The sequence below is a fragment of the Nomascus leucogenys genome, chromosome 15 (assembly GCF_006542625.1).
Source record: "Nomascus leucogenys isolate Asia chromosome 15, Asia_NLE_v1, whole genome shotgun sequence".
Classification (NCBI taxonomy): domain Eukaryota; kingdom Metazoa; phylum Chordata; class Mammalia; order Primates; family Hylobatidae; genus Nomascus; species Nomascus leucogenys.
In genome coordinates, this window is record NC_044395.1 from 79,117,878 (window position 1) to 79,140,811 (window position 22,934).

At 41.4% G+C, this 22,934-nt stretch overlaps 1 protein-coding gene across 5 annotated transcripts in view; it reads right to left on the reverse strand.

Moving 5' to 3' along the window:
• Positions 1–4,787: 4,787 nt before the first annotated feature.
• Positions 4,788–22,934, reverse strand: part of HPS5 (HPS5 biogenesis of lysosomal organelles complex 2 subunit 2) — a 43,620-nt gene continuing 25,473 nt past the window's right edge. For 4 of the 5 annotated variants that reach the window (XM_030829712.1, XM_030829716.1, XM_030829713.1 and 1 more), the window contains 11 exons: positions 22,228–22,351; positions 21,242–21,391; positions 19,118–19,195; positions 17,663–18,240; positions 14,070–14,190; positions 13,712–13,867; positions 12,784–12,903; positions 11,465–11,578; positions 9,922–10,028; positions 8,061–8,331; positions 4,788–6,046 (listed from right to left, as the gene is read on the reverse strand). In XM_030829712.1, the coding sequence (XP_030685572.1) occupies positions 5,986–6,046; positions 8,061–8,331; positions 9,922–10,028; positions 11,465–11,578; positions 12,784–12,903; positions 13,712–13,867; positions 14,070–14,190; positions 17,663–18,240; positions 19,118–19,195; positions 21,242–21,391; positions 22,228–22,351 (1,880 nt within the window). In that variant the 3' untranslated portion in view covers positions 4,788–5,985. The remainder of the gene's footprint in view (positions 6,047–8,060; positions 8,332–9,921; positions 10,029–11,464; positions 11,579–12,783; positions 12,904–13,711; positions 13,868–14,069; positions 14,191–17,662; positions 18,241–19,117; positions 19,196–21,241; positions 21,392–22,227; positions 22,352–22,934) is intronic. The other variant, XM_030829715.1, reaches the window with a different exon arrangement.

Here is a 22,934-nt window from a genome sequence, read left to right on the forward strand (position 1 = left end):
GCTCGGGGTTCTGAAAATTATACAGCCCTCACGTCCATGTGAGGTGGACAGAATCCTGAGGAAATTTCAGCAGGTGGGCAATGGGTGAAAAGCCACACCAGGGTCGAACAGGAACATACGCAAAAAGAGCAAAGTGCAGAACGTATGCAAGGAACGGAGGACCCAAGACAAGGGACAAACTTGGGCTCTGAAACCGAGAAAAAGTTTGAAAATAGATCACAGAAGGCCTTAAATGCCAAGCCCAAGGGCTTGGGCTGTACTTTGAAAACAGAGGGGAGGCGCTGAAAAGTTTCTGACTGGGAAGTGGCATGACTCTGCCCCAAGAAGACAAAGATCCTGGCAGTGCATCTGCAATTAACCTCTCATGAGAGCAAGATAAACACTTTCTCAGGGGCTGTGGTGCATCTACACACGAGGATGACTAAATCTCAGAACAGTGTGGGGGTGAATGGCAAATTGAGGGAGGTTAAATTAGTCCATTGAGACCGGGCACAGTGGCTCACACCTGTAATCCCAGCACTTCAGGAGGCCCAGGTGGGCAGATTAATTGAGGTCAGGAGTTGAAGACCAGCCTGGCCAACATGGTGAAACCCCACCTTTACTAAAAATACAAAAATTAGCCAGGTGTGGTGGCGCACACCTGTAATCCCAGCTACTCGATAGGCTGAGGCAGGAGAATTGCTTGAAACCAGGAGGTAGGAGTGAGCTGAGATCATGTCATTGCACTCCAGCCTGGGCGACAGAGCGAGACTCTGTCTCAAAAATAAAATAAAAAAAAAATAAAAATAAATTAGTCCCTTGATCTATAGATTTCAGGTTTGGGGCAGGGTCTCTACCATTTTTTTTTTTTTTTTTTTTGAGACAGACTCTCACTCTGTCACCCAGGCTGGAGGGCCGTGGTGCGATCTCAACTCACTGCAACCTCCGCCTCCCGGGTTCAAGTATTCTCATGTCTCAGCCTCCTGAGTAGCTGGGACTACAAGTGTGTGCCACAATGCCCAGCTAATTATTTTTTTTAACAGTCTCGCTGCGTGGCCCAGGCTGGAGAGCAGTGGTGCAATCTCGGCTCACTGCAACCTCCACCTCCTGGCTTCAAGCGATTCTCCTGCCTCAGCCTCCCAAGTAGCTGGGACTACAGGCACCCACCACCATGCCTGGCTAAAATTTTTTTGTTTTTTTAGTAGAGACGGGGTTTCACTATGTTGGCCAGGCTGGTCTTGAACTCCTGACCACAGTGCTCCGCCCACCTTGGCCTCCCAATATGCTGGGATTACAAGTGTGAGCCACCGTCCCTGGCCAGCAATTGTATTTTTAACAAGCTCCTGTGGTGATTCTGATATGGAGCCAGGTTTGTGACTGGGGGATAGTGTGTCCAGAATTGGTGGGTTCTTGGTCTCACTGACTTCAAGAATGAAGCCACATACCCTCACGGTGAGTGTTTCAGTGTTACAGTTCTTAAAGGTGGTGTGTCCGGAATGTTCCTTCTGATGTTCAGATGTGTTCAGAGTTTCTTTTCTGGTGGGTTCGTGGTCTCGCTGGCTCAGGAGTGAAGCTATGGACCTTCGTGGTGAGTGTTACAGCTCTTAAGGCAGAGCGTCTGGAGTTGTTTGCTCCTCCTGGTGGGTTCGTGGTCTCGCTGGCTTCAGGAGCGAAGCTGCACACCTTCGTGGTGAGTGTTACAGCTCTTAAAGGCAGTGTGGACCCAAAGAGTGAGCAGCAGCAAGATACATTGCAAAGAGCGAAAGAACAAAGCTTCCACAGTGTGGAAGGTGACCCCAGCAGATTGCCACCGCTAGCTCGGGCAGCCTGCTTTTATTCTCTTATCTGGCCCCAACCACATCCTGCCGAATGGTCCATTTTACAGAGAGCCAATTGGTCCATTTTACAGAGAGCTGATTGGTCCCCTTTGACAGGGTGCTGATTGGTGCGTTTACAATCCGTGAGCTAGACACAAAAGTTCTCCACATCCCCACTAGATTAGCTAGATACAGAGTGCCCATTAGTGTATTTACAGTCCCTTAGCTAGACATAAAGGTTCTCCAAGTCCCCACCAGAGTAGCTAGATACAGTGTCAGTTGGTGCATTCACAAACCCTGAGCTAGACACAGGGTGCTGATTGGTGTGTTTACAATCCTTGAGCTAGATACAGAGTGCCGATTGGTGTATTTACAATCCCTTAGCTAGACATAAAGGTTGTCCAAGTCCCCACCAGACTCAGGAGCCCAACTGGCTTCACCCAGTGGATCCCACACCGGGGCGGCAGGTGGAGCTGCCTGCCAGTCCCGCACCATGTGCCTGCACTCCTCAGCCCTTGGGTGGTCAATGGGACTGGGCGCCGTGGAGCAGGGGGCGGTGCTCGCCGGGGAGGCTTGGGCCGCACAGGAGCCCACGGAGTCGGGGGGAGGCTCAGGCATGGCGGGCTGCAGGTCCTGAGCCCTGCCCCATGGGAAGGCAGCTAAGGCCCAGCGAGATATTGAGCACAGCAGCTGCTGGCCCAGGCTAAGCCCCTCACTGCCTGGGGCCGGCGGGGCCGGCCAGCAGCTCCGAGTGCGGCCCGCTGAGCCCACACCCACCCGGAACTCGCACTGGCCCGCAAGCACTGCACGCAGCCCCAGTTCCCACCAGCGCCTCTCCCTCCACACCTCCCCACAAGCTGAGGGAGCCGGCTCCGGCCTTGGGCAGCCCAGAAAGGGGCTCCCACAGTGCAGCAGTGGGCTGAAGGGCTCCTCAAGTGCCGCCAGAGTGGGTGCCCAGGCCGAGGAGGCACCGAGAGCGAGCGAGGGCTGCGAGGGTCACCAGCACGCTGTCACCTCTTAATAGATCTGTTTACGTTTATTGTGCTGAGATGAACTGGTGGCAGTGATGGGATGTCAGTGGTTAGAGGTGAAGAGAGGAAGGTCACTTAAGACTGCTGTAATGGGCCAGGCGCAGTGGCTCACGCCCGTAATCCAAGCACTTTAGGAGGCCAAGGCAGGCGGATCACCTGAAGTCGGGAGTTCCAGACCAGCCTGACCAACATGGAGAAACCCCTAATAAAAAAAAAAAAAAATTTAGCTGGGTGTGGTGGCACATGCCTGTAATCCCAACTACTCAGGAGGCTGAGGCAGGAGAATCACTTGAACCTGGGAGGCAGAGATTGCTGTGGGCCGAGATGACGCCATTGCACTCCAGCCTGGGCAACAAGAGCGAAACTCCGTCTCAAAAAAAAAAAAAAACAAAGACTGCGGCAATAGTCTAGGCAAGAAATAATGAGAACGTGAGCCGGTGGCAAGAAACAATGGGAAAAAAATGACTAATGGAAAACACCAGCAAGGTAGAATTGAGAGGATGTACCTAGTAATTAGAAGTGAGGGTAGAGGAGGAGGAAGAGGCAAGGATGACTACTACAAGGTTTTGAGCCTTGACCAGAGCAGTCACACATTTAACACATGCAAGGAAATTATGAATTTCAATTTTCGTCTTCCCACTGTCTCTGGCTCATGTAAATCCAATGTCTATGGGTCTGATAACTACCAGGTCCAACAACAACATCCCAAACCTTTCTAACAACAGCTAACATTATTACCTATACGCTATGTCACAGGCACTGTGCCCTACATTTCCGTCTCCTTTAATTCTCACTAAAGAGGAGCTCTAACACGTCACTCTTTCTTTGTGCTATTATCTCATCTAATCCTCCAAATACCCTCAATCAGGGCTACTATCATCCCCATTTTACAGATGAGAACACTAAAACTTAGAAAAACAAAGGAACTTCCCAAGGTCATGAAGCAACAGAGAGCAGATATTCAAACCAAGGCAGTCAGCCTCAGAACACAAGCTCTCAGCCACTATGATGCCCTGTAAAACAGCGGTCAGATCTGTAAACAAAAGCAAAAGGGAGGCAACCATGAATCACAATCTGCCTAGAACTTTCAGGGAAGCGAAAGAAAGATACAAGTTCTATTTAAAAACTAATACCCAAATAGACTGCAAGTTTAAATGTTTAACTGAAGGAGATTTTTTTTTTTCATCTAATGTCATGAAGGTGATTTTTGTTTGTTTGCCTTGGAAAATAAATTCAAGTGACAAGATTTGTTTTTGTTTATTAGAAATTTCTCTCCATACCCTTTATCAAATGAGAATTGCTGTGCCTTGAGAAGGTCTGTGAGGAAATGATTGCACAATTGTGCCAGTTCATGCTGTCTGCTTGTCACGGGACTTCCTCTGGGCCTTCTTGTGGTCACTGTGCTGACAGTGGACGGGGACTCTCACCCTTATCTCAGTATAGACGCACATTTCAACATACTCCAATACAGCCAAAAGGCAAATTATGCTAGTGGGAAGGTTTTCCATACTTCCCAGAATTCTAAGAATTCTCCTTTCCCTGACAATCTCTTTTTTTTTTTTGAGATGGAGTCTCGCTCTGTCACCCAGGCTGGAGTGCAGAGGCACGATCTTGGCTCACTGCAAGCTCCGGCTCCCGGGTTCTCGCCATTCTCCTGCCTCAGCCTCCCGAGTAGCTGGGACTACAGGCACCAGCCAGCACGCCTGGCTAATTTTTTTGTATTTTTCATAGAGACGGGGTTTCACCATGTTAGCCAGGATGGTCTCAATCTCCTGACCTTGTGATCCACCCACCTTGGCCTCCCAAAGTGCTGGGATTACAGGCATGAGCCACCGCACCCAGCCCGACAATCTCTTTAACCCATATGGTTGCATCATATCTAGGAGTAATGTGTAAGTTTAACAGTGATTTGTGTCCATATTCTCTGGTTATGTTATAAATGAAAAAAAGAGTTGAATTGTTCAATGCATCCAACACTTTACTTACTCCACACCTTTCTGCAAAATGCTCACAATAACCCCCCTGTCTACATTCTGTTCCAATGAAAACTTTAGTCATATTTTACATTTATTACTAATATAACATGCTATGTAAATGCACAGGAGCCTGACAAATGACAATCTACTTACATAATTTAAATAACACAAGTGCTTGCTGCAGTCTTTATTAGTACACAGCTTTGTTATGGCTTCTTAGAAATAATTTTAAAAAGTGCATGATTCTTGTGGGCTACTCTGTTTAGGAAAGATTACAGATAACACATTTCTAAGAATGAATTAGCTGTATATAGGTTCAGATTAGAAAATATTAAATACAGGGAAAAATATTTTTAATTAGCTTAATTTATATATGAAGACATTTTATTTAATTTGTTTTTGAGACAGGGTCTCTCTCTGTCACCCAGACTGGTGTGCAATGGCACAAACACATCTCATTGCGGCCTGGACCTCCTGGCCTCAGGTACTATGCCTAGCTAATTTTTTTTATTTTTTGTAGAGATGCACTCTCACTATGTTGCCCAGGCTGGTCTTGAACTCCTGGCCTCAAGTGATCCTCCCATCTTTACCTTCCAAAGGGTTGGGATTACAGGCCTGAGCCACTGCACCCAGTCCCATTTTACTTAAATATCAAATTCAAATCTTCAGTGTTCTACTTATTTTGGGTGTTAATTCCATTATACACGGTCTTATTTCAGTAATTTCCATATTGTAGCAGACAAGATATAAAAATAATTCAACTCCAGTCAATAATACTATCTGTCTTCATGTGACCAGGATGAAAAGCTTCTGCTCCCAACATGGAAGCCACAGTAAGAAAATAATCTCTCTAATGCACTAGCAACAAGCAATTAATACTGTAGTTCGGAATAATACTAGGACATTAACATTCTAATTCCAGCAAACAAGGACTGACTCTTTTCAAAATTCAACTTTGGTTAAGAAATGCTGAGTACAACTTTGGTTAAGAAACACTGAGGTCACGGATAAAGAGTCACAGATGCTGATGCCAAGGGTACAGACATTGATAAAAGTAGCCCCAATAAGATGGCAGGATTTGGGGGTGGTGTCTTTCCTTCAATAACAAATGCATTCAGAAGGTTCAGGATCATGATTTAGTTTTTCTCAAAATGTCATGACATCCTGCTGAATCTTCTCCCACTAGGCCTGCTGGGACCAGAGAAACCGATCACATTTTTCAAGCATGCTTTGTATCAAGGCCCTGAAATCCCAAAGAAAAACAAGCAAATTTAGTTGTCATTGTTCATTCTTCACAGAAAACTTAAAAACCACAGAGTTTCAGAGGATTCAAAAAGTTGACTGATTCTGTGCATCAAAAGACACAATGCACAGAGTGAAAAGGCAACCTACAGAATGGAAGAAAATATTTGCAAATCATGTATCTGATAAGGGTTTAATATCCAGAATATCGGAGAACTCTTATAGCAATAACAACGAAAACACCCAACCTTGCTTCAATGTGGGCAAAGGACTTGAATAGGTATTTCTCCAAAGACAATTATATAAATGGTCAATAAGCATATGAAAAAATGCTCAACATCTCTAATCACTAGAAAAATGCAAATCAAAACCACGATGAGATATATAGTACCTGACACCCACTGGGACAGCTACTGTTTAACAAAAAACAACAACAGAAAATGACAAGTGTGGGGCCTAGCACATGGAGAAATTGGAACCCTTGTGCACTGCTGGCAGGAAAATAAAATGGTGCAGTCTCTACAGAACAGTATGGTCGTTCCTCAAAAAATTAAAAATAGAATTACCATATGATTCCAGAATTCCACTTTCAGGTATATACCCAAAAGAACTGAAAGCAGTGTCTGGAAGACATATTTGTATACTCATATTCATAGCAGCGTTATTCACAGTAGCCAGAAAGTGGAAGCAATTCAAGTGTCTGTCAACAGATGAATGGATAAACAAAAGGTGGCATATATATACAATGGAGTATTATTCAGCCTTAAGCAGAAAGGAAATCCTGACACATGCTACAACATGGATAAACCTTTAGGACGCTATGCTCAGTGAAACAGGCCGGTCACAAAACGACAAATGTATTATAATTCCACTGAGATGAGGTATTTAGAATAGTAAAATTAATAAAAACAGAAAGTAGAACTGTGGTTGCCAGGGGCTAGGTAGAGGAAATAAGTTGCTGTTTAATGGGTGTGGAGTTTCAGTTTTGCAAAATGAAAAACTTCTAGAGACTGGATGCAAAACAATGTGAATAACAATACCACTGAGCTGAACATTTTTAAATTGTTAAGATGATAAATTTTATGTGTATTATACCACAAAAAAAAAAAATTACTGAGACATTAGGTATCCGGTACCAGTAATTTTTTTTTTTTTTTTTTTTTTTTTTTCAGAGTTTTGCTCTTGTTGCCCAGGGTGGAGTGCAATGGCGTGATCTTGGCTCACTGCAATCTCTGCCTGCTGAGTTCAAGCAATTCTCCTGCCTCAGCTTCCCGAGTAGCTGGGATTTACAAGTGTCTGCCACCATGTCCAGTTAATTTTTTTGTATTTTTTTTTTAGTAGACAGGGTTTCACCATATTGGTCAGGCTGGTCTCAAACTCCTGACCTCAGGTTATCCACCTGCCTTGGCCTCCCCAAGTACTGGGATTACAGGCATAAGCCACCGTACCCAGCCAGGTACTAGTAATTTTTTTTTTTTTTTTTGAGATGGAGTCTCGCTCTGTCACCAGGCTAGACTACAGTGTCACGTTCTCGGCTCACTGCAACCTCCACCTTCCGAGTTCAAGCGATTCTCCTGCCTCAGCCTCCCAAGTAGCTGGGACTACAGGCACGCGCCACCACGCCCAGCTAATTTTTGTACTTTTTTTTTTTAGTAGAGATGGGGTTTCACCATGTTGGCCAGGATGGTCTCAATCTCTTGACCTCGTGATCCACCCACCTCGGCCTCACAAAGTGCTAGGATTACAGGCGTGAACCACCATGACCAGCCTGGTACCAGTAATATTTTTAAAGAATCAAGGACACATCAGATTATTCAGGTTAATCTGAACAGCATCTTGATCATGACTGTGAATGAAATATTACTTTAGCCTCTTCCCTTAATTACCAGATCAGTCTCAGTCTCCTCATGTTAGTGATGGGTCGGGACTAAATGATCTCCACATCTACCTCTGAAAGTCTGTGGCCTTCTACCTTCTCCAAGCACTATGCAGAGGGTAGGACAAACTGGTATTACCTCTGCCTTTTCTCGGCAATCCTCAGGATATCACAGGTTCTGGTAAACTTCTCTGACAACGCAAGGGCCAGACCACATTCCTGTAGCAGTGACCAAGCCCGATCTGGGCCCATGGCCTTAGCTAACAGAAGTGCCACATTCTCCACATTGATGGGGGAAGGCCCATCACTGAGGCTCCCATTTAGTGACTCCTGGGGGGCTGGCCTTGTCCTCTTGCCCTGTATGAGATGAAGGAGAAGCTTCCATTCCTCCACGGTCTCTGGGATCCAACCTAAACACACACAGGGAAATGTCAGTTTGACCACTCTTAGCACACTGACTGGATACAGGAGATGGTCAAAACTGTGAAAATGTTTAATGCCAAAACATAAAAATATTCAAGAACACAATCTCATCACCCTAACACAAGTTGTTTTCTGAAAATTTGTTGTATAAATTGTTCATGAGAAAGAGAAGCCACAAAATTAACTTTGATTTTTTTCTTTTTTTTTAAAGAGAGACAGGGTCTCACTACCATGTTGCCCAGGCTGGTCTTGAACTCCTGAGCTCAAGCAAGCCTCCCACCGCAGCCTCCCAAAGTGCTGGGATTACAGGCATGAGCTACCACACCTGGGCAGCTTCAGAATTCTTTCAACTACTCAGTAATTACCCAGGGCATATCCTATGCTAGTCACTGGATATGTAATGATGAACAGAAGAGACACAATCCCTGTACTCTTGTGGAGCCTACAGTCTAGTACAGGAGACGAAACTTAAACACGTAAGTAAATATATGCTTATAAAGTATGCTAAGCACTATGAAGAAAAAGAACAAGGAAGCATCAGAGAGAATGGCTGATTCTGCCTGGAAGATCTGAGAAGGGCTCTATGAGGAAGTGACATTGAAGCAGAAAGCTGAAAGATGAGACAAACTTAGAGGACATACGCATGGGGCCCACATAATGTGAAAACTTGGAGTAGGAGCCATCAGAAATAAGGGGCCTGCATTTCTGATAAAGGAAACATGGAAGACAATGTGACACAGGAAAGAACTTGATGAATTCAAGGAATTTTTCTTTTCCTTTTTGTTTTGAGACCAAGTCTTGCTCTGTTGCCCAGGCTGGAGTGCAGTGGTGCGATCTCAGCTCACTGAACCTCCGCCTCCCAGGTTCAAGCAATTCTCCTGCCTCAGCCTCTCAAGTAGTTGGGATTACAAGCATGAGCCACCATGCCCAGTTAATTTTTGTATTTTTAGTAGAGACGAGGTTTCACTATGTTGGCCAGGCTGGTATCAAACTCCTGACCTCACGTGATCTGCCCACCTCAGCCTCTGAAAGTGCTGGAATTACAAGCGTGAGCCACCACGCCTGGCCAGAATCATCTTTAATTAATGGGAAATTTAAAAAAAAAAAAAAAAAAAAAGAGCCTAAGCACAAATTTTGGAGGAAGTCCTTGGTCTGAACCCCAGCTCCAGCATTTACTATTAGTAGCTGTGTGACTTTGGGCCAATTAACTGTCCCTTCTGTACCTCAGTTATCTGGAAAGTGGAAATAATAGTAACTATCCCCAGAGTTTGTTATCTCATTTAAAACAACATATGGAAAGCACGTAGTATAGTGCCTAACACATAGTAGGCACTCATGAAATAGAAAAGTTGCCTGTAGTTTATTCTTAACTGTGATTTCATAACATATCAAGGGCTATAGGTAAAAAAAAAATACACAAAAAAAACAAAAAACAAAAACTCCACAAATGTGACAACTAAGTAGAATCATATATTAAATATATGATCATTGAAAGGTTCACCAAATTTTTTTGTTGAGAGGTCTGGAGTAACTTCTAAAAATTGACAACCAAGAGTAACCAGTTAGGATTGACATACCATTGTCCCCTTCCATCAGGCTCATATCATTCAGACACACAATATTGGTGAAGGCCTCTCTTCTTCTCTCCAGCTCCAAACAGAGAATTAGATATCCAGGCCAGAAACTTTAAAGAGACCAAAGTTGAAGAAAGGAATAAAAGGCCATGAATTTATCTGGAGCTGTGCTGCCCAAAATAGTAGACACAGTCACATGTGGCTATTTCAATTTAAATTAATTAAAAGTAAATAACATTTGAAAGTCAGTTTTTCAGTTAACATATTCACATTTCAAGTAGTCAATGGCTACATGTGGCTAGTGGCCACCATTGGACAGTTCAGTAGAATATCTCCACTATCACAGAAAGTTCTATTAGATGACCCTGATCCAGGGGGAAAAAAAAAAAAAACTAGCAACAAATGCTGACATTTGAGGCCAAGCTCCAATTATAAGGCATTTAAGCTTTATTCACTTTATAAACTTTAAAATTCAACACAAACCTAGCATATTTCTTCTCCAAATATGCAAACCCAGGAAGTCTTCCTTGACTCTTCCCCCTCCTTCATTTGCTATATCCAGTATCAGCATGTCCCACCGCATTTTCCTTTGAAATGCCCACTGGATGTGCTCCTTTTGCTGCCCTACTAATCACCAATCCACTGATATCTGAATTACTCCAACAGCTTCCTAGCTGGCCTTCTGTCTCCAGCCTTCTCATGTATGACATCAGAAATGATCTCTAGAAAGCTCCACTTTCATTACACAATTTTTGCACCAAAAAGTTTAGTCTAAAAGGGTCTCTACTGATAACTAAATTCTTCTACCAGTTTTCAAGGTCCTGCATGATCTTGTCACCCACCACCTGGCCAGACTCAGCCCTCATTATCAATGAACAAATATGTATCAAGTGCCTACCACTATACAAATTAGATATAGACATTATGAGGGAAAAGAAAGACACAAGTCGCTATCTCCAAAAGATTATAATCCAGTTGGAGCCATAAGACAGTATCACCAGGCAATAAATAACTGACTGAAGTGTGACATGGATAATAAGCAATGCCAGTTTTCCACGCCCTTGCTCTGTTTCTCTCACCTAACTCACCCTCTCCTGGCTCCTTTATAAATACAAATCCTACCCAGGTTTTAGGTTTTACCTCCAAAATCTCACCTCCTCCCTGAGTCCTTCACCAGCGAAGCTATTGAGCCCATTTTGATCTCTCTCTCACTGTATTAATTATAAAAGTCTGTATCAATTATAATTGGTATCACATAATCTGGTGCTTAATTAAATACTATCTACATGCCTGAGAACTGGGGCTGGCAACTAAGCAAAGGGAGTAGAGGGGAATTAGCTAAGGCTATTAAAAAAAAAAAAAAAAAAAAGCACGAAATTTAAATGGGAAAAAGATGTTTAATTTACTATCACTTAAAACAAAAAGGTACTTTTAAATAGCAAAGAGAATCCCCAAATATTAATGTGTATTAATTCAGACCCTTAACTATAAGGTTAACTGAAATGTTTCTAACCTTAAGTTCAGTTTCTAAAAAATTCTCACTTACCCACAAGACCTGCAGATGTCTGTCATTTTCTCTTTGGTTATAAAATCTGCAGGAAGTTTAATTAGATGAAGGATCAGCTGACTGTAACCCCAGGAAAGCAAGTGTGAATGAGGCCTATGAAATGAAAAGGAATCAGTAAATTAGATAGGAAATAAACTCTAGAAAATGCTTATTTATCACCTAATAGTTAAGAATAGAGTTTAACTGCATTCTATTACTACATTTTAAAAACATTGCTATTTGGCTTTTGAAAAATTAAAAATAGCTATTTTTCATATAACCTGTTTATTTTTAAAGATCAGATATTTTAGGTAATCAAAAGCAAAGAAATAAATTCTTTTTTCTTCAAAGATTAGATACTTTAGGTAATCAAAAGCAAAAGAAATAAATTCTTTTTTCTTCTTTTAATTCTATCATTCCATCACTCACAGATAACCATTGCATATCCTTCCAGACTTTTTGCTAGGAATATAAGACAGGCATTTGGGGGTCTTTTAAGAAGCTTCTCCTGGGGGGAAACACAAGCAATAGTTCTGACACAAGTACCAGTGTGTACTTTGTGTTAATTTTATTTTATTTTTAAAGTCCTAAATCAGGTTATGTCTAGAAATTCCTTGACATATTTTTAGGAAGAAAACACATACATACCTATCTCCCTAACCCCCCAACCCAGTTTTATCCTCTCACAGGCTTAATCACCAAGGTCTCTTAATGTGGGCCCATGAAAAACCTGCAGGGGTCAGCTGTGCAGTTTTGCATGACTGCATTTTTCTAAAAGGAATCATCAGATTCTTATAGGGTGACCCCCAAAAATTTCAGAACCACTAAGAAATACACTTAATCTCACTACTACCATGACTTGGGTCAGTCTCTTCCATAGCTATTTCTAAAGTGAGCCCAGAATGCCATATGTGAATAAACCAGTTCCATTCCAAAGGAACACTGGAGCTTAATCCTTAGAAATAAGACTCCTAGACAGGCACAGTGGCTCACACCTATAATCCCGGCACTTTGTGAGGCCAAGGCAGGTAGATCACTTGAGCCCAGGAGATCGAGACCAGCCTGGGCCATAAGGCGAAATCTCATCTGTACAAAAAATTAGCCGGGCAGAGTGGTGTGCTCCTGTATTCCCAGATATACAGGAAGCTAAGGTTGGAGGGTTTAATCACCTGAGCCTAGGAGGTCAAGGCTGCAGGAAGCCATGATCTTAGCACCACATTCCAGCCTAGGCGACAGGTGAGATCCTGTCTCAAAAAAAAAAAAAAGTAAAGAAAAAAAGAAAGAAAGAAAGAAAGAAAGAAAGAGGACTTCTTCTGTACCTGGGATAACCTTCATCATCCATTGTGCTGGTGCTTGGTGGAGCATCAAGGGACACTGCCAAAAGCAGCCAATCCAACCTTAAAGACTCTGGTTGCAGAAGGGACTCAAGAAAAGATGACCTAAGAGAAAGTTGGGGAAAAAAGTCACCAATCTTCACGCTAAGAAAGGAAACATAAATTGTGGGGAGTGTGAAGAAAACCTGATTAAGAAATGAATATAGAAGAAGAAATAACTTGAAAACTCTTCTGCTACAAAATGTCTAGAAATGCTGGTGACTAAGCTCCAAGATAACAAAGAAAATGTCAAAGGGCCAAAAAAGAAAAAAAAGGGAGAGAAAGAGAGAGACAAATAAAAACCAGTGTGGCCAAGGCAGGAAGATCACTGAGGCCATAAGTTTGAGGCTGTAGTATGCTATGATCACACCCGTGAATAGCCACTGCATCCAGCTTGGGCAACATTGTGGCAAATGTGAACCAATCAAAAGAAGAAAGGAGGAAGCTGCTAGTCTAATAAGCCAGGGGCACAGGTCACAAGTGTTACAACCATGGGGAGACGGAAAATCAGACATCAGCCTAAAAAGAGAAGAGCTAGAACTGAGATCTATGTCAATAAAAAGGTGGCAGTGAATCTACTCACTGCAAAGACAATAAGAAGCTTATCTTCTTAGTTCAGGCCCTGAATCAAGGGATTAACTTTGCACTGATCTGAGAACCCCTGAGAGGGAGTGAAGAAGTGTGGTACATGCACATTTGTGATGTGTGCTGTGACATGTGGCAGAGTGTTACAAGGCCTCCCAAATCCTCCTCTTCCATAGTATGTGCCTCAACCCCTTGGTAATTAACAGTAACAATGTGACACCTGCTTATAAAAGAGAAACAATGCCCTGTCAAAAGAAAGGAGAGTCTGCAAATATGCTCTCCTTCTCACCGCTGATCTTCAGGCCTTGATTTCACCAGACTGTCTAAATAGGCCAAAATCTCAGCAGGATGACGATGACAAAGTTGTATGATATCCGATGGCAAAACGGATGGATAGAACTTGATTAAGGATCGAAGAGCAGATTCCCCAAACTTTTCATACAACCTGCATTTAAAAACAAAACACTTTAGTCTCTAATTTCAGTGAAATTACATAACTTGGTTACATTTAGGTTACTTATTACAAATGAAAATAAATATACTAATAGACGCTGCCTCATATGCAAATGAGTAACACGTTAGAGACTAAAATACACAAAAAAATGCATGTGCTTTAGTTCATATAAACAATATATAGGACAACTTACCGGGTAGCATACACAACCAACAACGGACTATCAAAAGGAACCTCGTCATCTAGTAACTTTAACCTTGTTGGTAGATCTCCTTTTTCCATCTCCATATACACAGGATTGGAACTTGCCATTTCTGAAATATAAAGCATATCCTTTTCCAAACTTTATCTCTTAGGTGGAAATATTCAATTTATGAACATCTTCAATCAGCAATCATTAGTCATGTACCTACTGTGTGGACCTATTAAGTGCAAGGCCCAGTGTTTGTTAAGCAATGTAAGAGAAACAAATAAAAGAACAAGAGATGTAATCTCTACTTTTAAGAACCTTAAAATCAAATTGGGAAGCAAAGCATATTAAAAGTTTTAAATAAGACAAAAGAACATATAATTAATACATCAGTGACTATTACTCTTAAAATAATGAGTATCTAGGCCTATATATAGCGACTGTCCATATAAGCACACATCAAAAACCAATATACATAGATATCATCAATGCCAAGTTGCTCAGTTTTTTCTAGAACTAGTATTCCTACTCCATCTTTTAGAATTAAATTCAATGAAATTAATTTTAAAATATTTGACCTTTTTTTTTTTTAAAGATACCAGTATAGGAAATATTCATTCTCTGAAGAACAAAAGATTTGACTTTTTGGAATAGCCAAAAGTCATTTAAAATCAAGTCTGGTGAAAGAAGTGAGTGATGATCTAAAACTATTTGTGGTTAAAAAAAAAAAAAGTATCAATTTAAAGTAAAGTGGGTTTTTTTCCAAGTAGTTTTCTTTTTTAGTTTTTTAGAAACAGGGTCTCATTCTGCTGCCCAGGCTGGAGTGCAGTGGTGATCACTGCAACCTTGAACTCCTGGCTGTGTGTGTGCGTGCGTGTGTGTGTGTGTGTGTGTGTGTGTGTGTGTAGCGACGGGGTCTTCCTACATTGCCTAGCTGCAGTGCCTGTGTGCACACATGCGTGTGTGGAGAGACAGGGTCTTGCTACGTTGCCTAGCTGCAATACTTGGGCGTGTGCGTGTGTGTGTGTGTAGAGACAAGGTCTTGAAATGTTGTCTAGGCTGGCGTGTGTGTGTGTGCTTATGTGTATGTGTGTGTAGACAGGGTCTTGCTACATTGCATAGGCTGGTGTGTGTGTTTTTGTGTGTGTAGAGACAGGGTCTTGCTACTTTGCCTAGGCTGGGCAAGTATTTTTCAACTGGCTCTGAAGACAAATCCCAAATAACAGTTCCAAAAGCTGTTTCCCATAATTATAACATCATTAGAAGGGTGAGGCCTACTCACCAGGTTCTAAGAGCCAACATTCAATTTCTGATACATGCTTTTTTAAAAAAGTCATTTTTTTTCCCAATCTCATTGTTTCTCATTTGACTGTGTCAGGCAATAAGTACTTTAAAGGAATTCAGAGGAGGAGGCCATTCAGAGGTTTGGGGAAGCCTGATGACTGGGTGGGAGCTAAACTAGACATATCCACCTAAATTCAAGTAAGCAGCCATATCACTCAAATTGCCCACCATGCTTCCTCTAGCCAGCACTGGTAGTAACAACTATCACTCTGGCTGATGGAGACTCTTTTCTGCTCTTCTGTGACTGGGTATGATCACATAATAGAAACAGATACAGTAAATTTACAATGAGTAATAATGTCACACATTTGAACTTACCTGAGGAGAAATAACTTGTTTCTTATTTCACACAGAAGACAATCTACCTCAACTCAGAAAAAAAAAAAAATTATTATGCTTTTAACTGCTATATTTGAATTAAAGCAGATCTGTAACTATAGATCCATGTTTCTAGGAAGCTAAAATATCTTTAAGTAAGATGACATAAAAATGTATCTCTATTCACTTTTGGTAATGAATGAAAAGTTTGCTTAAAGTCTAAATTATTAGAAATATGGCATCTGTTATTCAAGTAGGATTTGGAATTAAGAAAATTCACTTCTTCAAAAACATGGGACTATGGCTGCAGAAAGGGCAATGCATATAGTTTTTAGGGTATGAGAGCTGGTTTCTATTATATGTCAGGATGACATATGTGACCTTCAGCCAAGGTAGATACTGCTGGCTATGCACCAAAGTCTCTGAGGCAGACATGTAAGCAAGCTCTTCACCTATATTCATTCTTTTCCTCCTGGACAGGTTACATTTCCCAGTTTCCTTTGCAGTTAGTTGTGGCCATATGACGGAATTCTCATCAATGGAAATGTATACAGAAGAGATGTAAGCCACTACCAGGCCAGGCCTATAAGACAGTACTTTCTACATGCTTTCCCCAGACATAGCAACCCAAACACGACCACAACCCTTAAGGGAAGCTGGAGCTGAAAATAATGGAAGGAACTTGGAATGCTAGAATGCTGAATTACCACCTGGAAGACAGCTACCCACTGACCTGGAATACCTGTCCTGGACTGTTACATGAGCAAGAAATACACTTCTATTTATGTATGAGTTACTACATTATCAGATATTTATTACAGCAGTTTAGCTACCTAAGATCTCTCTCTGCCTCAGACTGCTTATCTATAAAATGGAATAACACCATCTACTCCAAAGATTATTGTAAGGATGAAATGAGACAATGCTGAAAAGTGTTTACCATACTATCTGCCACACAATAAGTACCCCATATAGTATTTCTGTATTAGTAAGTTACATGAGAGATTTTCTTCTTTTAATACATCTGCATTCATAAACATTTTACTTTAACCTCAACTTCCCCAGCACTGCTCTACCATTTTCTGAATGTCATTATGAGAGAAATAAAACTAATTTCTAGGGCCAGGCATGGTGGCTCACACCTATAATCCCAGCATTTTGGGAGGCTAAGGTGGGAAGACTGCTTTGAGGTCAGGATTTCAAGACCAACCTGGGCAACACAGTAAGACCCCATCTCTATAAAAAATGAGGAAATCAGAGGGTACAGTGGCACATGCCTGTAATCCCACGACTCAGAAAACTGAGGCAGGAGGATCGCTTGAACCCACGGGATGAAGGCTACAGTGAGCCATGATCACACCACTGCATTCCAGCCTAGGCACAGAGTGAGAGTCTGTCCCTAAAAATAAAAAATAGGGCCAGGCACAGTGGTTGATGCCTGTGATCCCAACACTTTCAGAGGCCAAGGCAGGTGGATCACTTGAGGCCAGGCGTTTGAGACCAGCCTGGCCAACATGGCAAAACCCCGTCTCTACTAAAATACAAAAATTAGCTGGGCGTGGTGGTGCACGCCTGCAGTCCCAGCTACTTGGGAGGCTGAGGCAAGAGAATCACTTGAACCCAGGAGGCGGAGGTTGCAGTAAGCCAAGATGGTGCCACTGCACTCTAGCCTGGGCAACAGAGTGAAACTCTGTCTCAAAAAAAATAAAATAAAATAAATAAAAATTTAAAAACTAATTTCTTATAATCCAGTTGTAAATTTAACCAATGTCTGAAAGAACTATTAAAAGTTAAAATGAATGGAAAACAGAATGAAGGGTTGACCAGAACAGATGTGATTTTCTACTTAAATCTTTTTTTAAACCCCAAAATTCAAAACTGCTAATGTTTTTTAATACGAATTTCTATCTTTGATAAGGCAATCTGAGTATTACCTTTCAATCCTTCAATAAAAGTATCCCAAACAGAAGGGCTATTACTGTAACTAAGCTTGATACTCTCCTTCGCTCTTTTCAAGTCCAGGAGAAAAAAGTACTTCTTCAGGAATTGGCAAGCCAGAATTTCAGGAGAGTACTGTTGCAAAGTGTGGTCCACATGTCCACTGGTGCTTTTGATCTTAGAATTCAATACATTCAACTCCAAACATAATGTTGTCAGTTCAGCCAGGTCGTTCTGAAGACCACTTGCAATGGTGCATGGAGAACATATTTGAAACAGGTCATCCAAAGACTCCCTTGGACTCCTTACACATTCACATGCTGTTTTATCAACAGTTTCTTCACTGCCTAAAGAGTCCCTTTTTTCTTTTTCATTATCTTCATCTAATATTCCCTTTTTTGATTCATTAACTAATAGTACGTCCTGGTTCAATTTCATGGATGAGTTGTCAGTATCTGAAACGTCTGAAAAGTCCTTCATGGCAAATGTTTTTTCTAAATGTGAAAGCCACTCCTGTAAAACCATTCTCAGAGACTCAGATTCAAATAAAACCAGAGGGTCCTGTAGCTTGGTCCTATACAAGACAGACAAGTATGAAATTTATGTTTCATGTGTTTTTCTTAAAACAAATTAATTCATGCTAAATTAACCTAACCAATGTAACATACTCATCTGGAATAAACATTACTTTTCAACTCTTTAAATAAAAACTATCTCAACAAGATGACAAAACAGAGAACATAAACTTTGTAGTGTTTTACTAATTCTTTTTTTTTTTTTGAGATAGGGTCTTGTTTTGTCACCCAGGCTGGAGTGCAATGGCACAAACACAGCTCACTGCAGGCTCAAGTGATCCTCCTGCCTCAGCCTCCTGAGTAGCTGGGAATACAGGTACATGCCACTACACCCACTACACCCAGCTACTTTTGGTATTTGGGGTTTCATCATGTTGCCCTGGATGGTCTCAAACTTCTGAGCTCAAGCGATCCGCCCACCTCAGCCTTTCAAAATGCTGGGATTACAGTCATGAGCCACCACGCCCAGCCTAATTCTTCAATTTCAATTCCAAATGAGGCTACCTCTGCCCCAAACTGTCTCAGGACCACTACTGATGGACTCAGAAAGTCATTCCCATTCTGGGCTTGTGTGAAGGCTGCCAGTCTTCTCAGTAGTTTTACACACAAAGCTAGGAATACTGGAAGTCAAATACCAAAAAATTAACATGAAAAAAATCTTATTGATCCAAGAATGAAAACTTCAGTGCCTGGGTTTTTCCTATTAGTCCTAGGAAGGCAACTTGGACTTAATAAAAGGAAAGACCATTTATAGCAACTTACTCTAATCAACTATATATTTCATATAAGGCCCATAAAAGACTTACAATATAATGATTCACTTCATTTACTAAATTGCCTTGAGAAGTCACTATAAAAGTTTCTCATTATACTCACATTGCTTCTGCTGTTGCTACTTTAAGCTCCTGGAAAATGTCTTCTTCTGGAGGTGGACTAGTTACCTCTTTTTCCTCCCTAAGAAAGTGTGAAAAATAATAACATTCACAAGAGTTAGAGGGGATCAGAGCTTTTTTTCTGAGACAGGGTCTCACTCTGTCGCCCAGGCTGGAGGGCAGTGACGTGATCTCAGTTCATTGCAACCTCCGCCTCCCGGGTTCAAGCAATTCTCCCTGCCTCAGCCTCAGAGCTTTCTTAGACAAATATTTCTTTTTTCTTTTTTTTTTTTTTTTTTTTTTGAGACAGAGTCACACTCTGTTGCCTAGGCTGGAGTGCAGTGGCATGATCTCCACTCACTGCAAGCTCTACCTCCCAGGTTCACGCCATTCTCCCGCCTCAGCCTCCCGAATAGCTGGGACTACAGGCACCCGCCACCATGCCTGGCTGATTTTGTTTTTGTATTTTTAGTAGAGATGGGGTTTCATCATGTTAGTCAGGATGGTCTCGATCTCCTGACCTTGTGATCCACCTGCCTCGGCCTCCCAAAGTGCGTGAGCCACCGTGCCTGGCCCTTAGACGAATATTTCTCACACTTTTACTAAACGGCAAGTATTATACTCACGTTACATCAGACAAATAGATGAATAGAAAAGGTGGTCCTTGGCCTCAAGGTGATAAGCTCCAGTAAGCTCTCATTAGAAAGAAAGGCATGCAAACAACTAAGTATAATTTAAAAAAAGAAGAAGTCGAACACCAAAGAGCAGCTCTTTAAAGAGCATTGTGATATGAAAGCAGAGAAGAAGAAATAATTTTTCTGAGTAGGGAAAGGGACATATTCCTAAGGAGGTATTATTTGTGTCACAAAAAATGGCGGGAGAATACTCTGAATAAAGGTAGTGAAGTGTCAGCGTACACACTTAGTTCTCCGATAGGAGTGAAATTTATAGCACTTAGAAGGATGTGGCTAGAAAGGTAGCTAAGGTCAGATAGAAGCCTGCATTAAATGCCATGTCAAAAAATCTGTACTTTTTTCTATAAACATACGGATTCACTAAGTTATTCTGAGGATTACAAATCTTTTATTTCATCTGGCTGTCCAGATACACTGGTCCTATGGGTTTCTCTCTTAATTCCTGGGTAAGTGCTGAATTTGTTTGCCTTTAATACCCAGATTCCCTGAACTATAAGGCAGAAGCCAGAGATACAAGATACTCCACACTATGCCCGATCAAGGGCTCTGCTACAACTCTACTACACAAGGACCAGGCCACCAGCATATCATGGGAAGGTACCTGACAGGACATCAATGCCAATGGCTTGATCAACAGTTTCTTCATTGCCTAAAGAATCCCTTCTTTTCTTTTTCATTATCTCAATCTAATATTCTCTTTATTAGACAATAAAGTATTATACTCATGTTACACGAGACAATTAGGTGAATATAAAAGGTGGTCCTTTTGCTATTGCTTGATGAGTCCTTGACTCATCAAATAATAGCACATTTTGGATCTTACAGGCCAGAGAGCATCAGTGACATTCCCAAAGTCACATACTAGTCATACGCAGAGCCAGGACGAGGTCTAGATCCTTGGTCATCCTACTCTTAATACTCCTGTGAGATCCCAGAACTTTGAAGAGATTATGGGGGAAGGAGGGGAGTTATGCAGGGGAAAGATGGAAGAAATACTAAATTAAAACTCTGCTCAATAGATCTGCTTCAGGGTGATGTGATTTTTCAACACTTTGTGGAATTCCACAATTTTTATAAGCTACACAAACAATCTTCAATGAATGCGGACATACATGTGCCTTCTTGCAAAGGACATGGTCTATGGCACAGGTGTCCAATTTTTGGCTTCCCCAGGCCATACGGGAAGAATTGTCTTGGGCCACACATAAAATACACTAACATTAACAATAGCTGATGAGCTATTAAAAAAAAAAAAATCACAAAAAAACTCATGTTTTCAGAAACTTTACAAATTTGTGTTGGGCCACATTCAAAGCCGTCCTGGAACACGTGAGGCCCACGGGCCGCAGGCTGCACAAGGTTGGTCAATGGGTTTCTTAAAACTGACAGCTGGATTCCCTAGAATGTATAGAGATTTATGTGTAAGGGCTTACTCAGTGTCTTCCTCCTTTGGGCAGGTAACTGAACTCACATCCTCTTCACATGATTGCTCATCACCCCTGAGCTCTGGTCTCACTTTCAGATCAGGGCTTGTGTGAAGGGTGCCAATCTTCTCAGTAGTTTTACGCACAAAGCTAGAAACACTGGAAGTCAAATAACAAAAAACTAACATGAATAAAAACTTATTACTGAGAAAACTCAGGTTTTCATTCTTGAGTTTTCTGTGTTTCTATTAGTCCTAGGGAGGCGACTTGGACTTAGTAAAGACTGTTTATAGCAACTTCTCTGTTCAAATAATAGCATTTCACGTATATAAACTTATAAACTTACAATATAATGATTCACATTATTTACTAAACTGCCCTAAGAAACCAGTGTTTCAGCGCTAAAGAAAAGGTCTTTAACTCCAGCTGTATCTGTAATATTTCCGTCAACTTACGCAAAGCCATGTGATCATCAGGCCCATTCTGGTCACAGAACAAAGAATTGCTTCATGTAACTCAGCTGTTAACTAGTCACAATATACCCTTCTTAAGCAAAATTTGTATCCAGTAAGACTCAGATAAGCAGTTAAGTAGCTGCACAAAGTCTTCTCTCTTAAACTCAAATGTCAACCCTGGTCCCATGGAGTAGCTAGAAAGAATTCTGAAAAGACTCCAAGTCTGAGCCCAAACTGACCATTAGAAAGGATCAACTAAAGACTAATGATACGTGGAAACTATTCCCATCAGAGATTTTTAATTTTTGATCTCTTGAGGGTGGGGGCACCTACATCTGCAACAACTCAAATACCAGCTGCTAAAACAGAGGGAAGCTAGATTCCCCAAGGTAAATGAGAAGTTAATAGCTCCATATGACAAGTTATATGGAAAACAAGAGACTTCCTTTTTCTCATTTTCCATTCTCAGCACAAATTACCCAATGTGAGAACTGAAATAAGATCAGTAATGGAATTAAATGACAAGACTAATTGGTTTACCTTTCTTTGACAGCCTGAAGAGACACAAGAGGAGATGGAGAACGAAATGGTAATGGAATGCCGAAGGGGAGAAAAGTTTCATTCTTATCTGTCTCAAACATCACTGGAGCATGAGAAACATTGTCTAATGAATGGAATCAGGAAAAAAAGAAACAAAATCTGATCACGTGGGAGTTGTTTTAATCTTTAAAAAAATTCTGAAATGAATAAACCGAAAGAAATGAAGGATTCAATACCAAAATCACAACTGACCCAGAAACAAATGAGTGGAACACAGGTTTACAAAACGCACGAGATGGTCCACATAAAACACTGAGGCAGGTACCTTCATTTGCCTACTAACCCTGAGTCCCCATAAGTCAAAAAGGGAGTTTAGGATCTCTATTATTCTCTTCTCACTAGTTCAGCCACAGGAATACTTGCACATTGAAAAAGGAAGGCAATGACCCCCAAAAACTGCAGTAATTTTTCATTCCTGATGAAAAATAATTTGGTTAGTCAGAATAAAATATTTCCACTCTTTTGGTTAATGACCTTTCTTTCATAACCTTTCCAGCATTTTGATGCATGATCAAAAACAGGCCCTAATATTAGTCCAAACATGAGGGGAAAAAATACTAAACATAAACCAACTCTTCTAGTAGGGAGCAGATCTGTAGATCTGGATGGAAAGTTCTATCAACATGTTAAAAATTATTAACACTTCA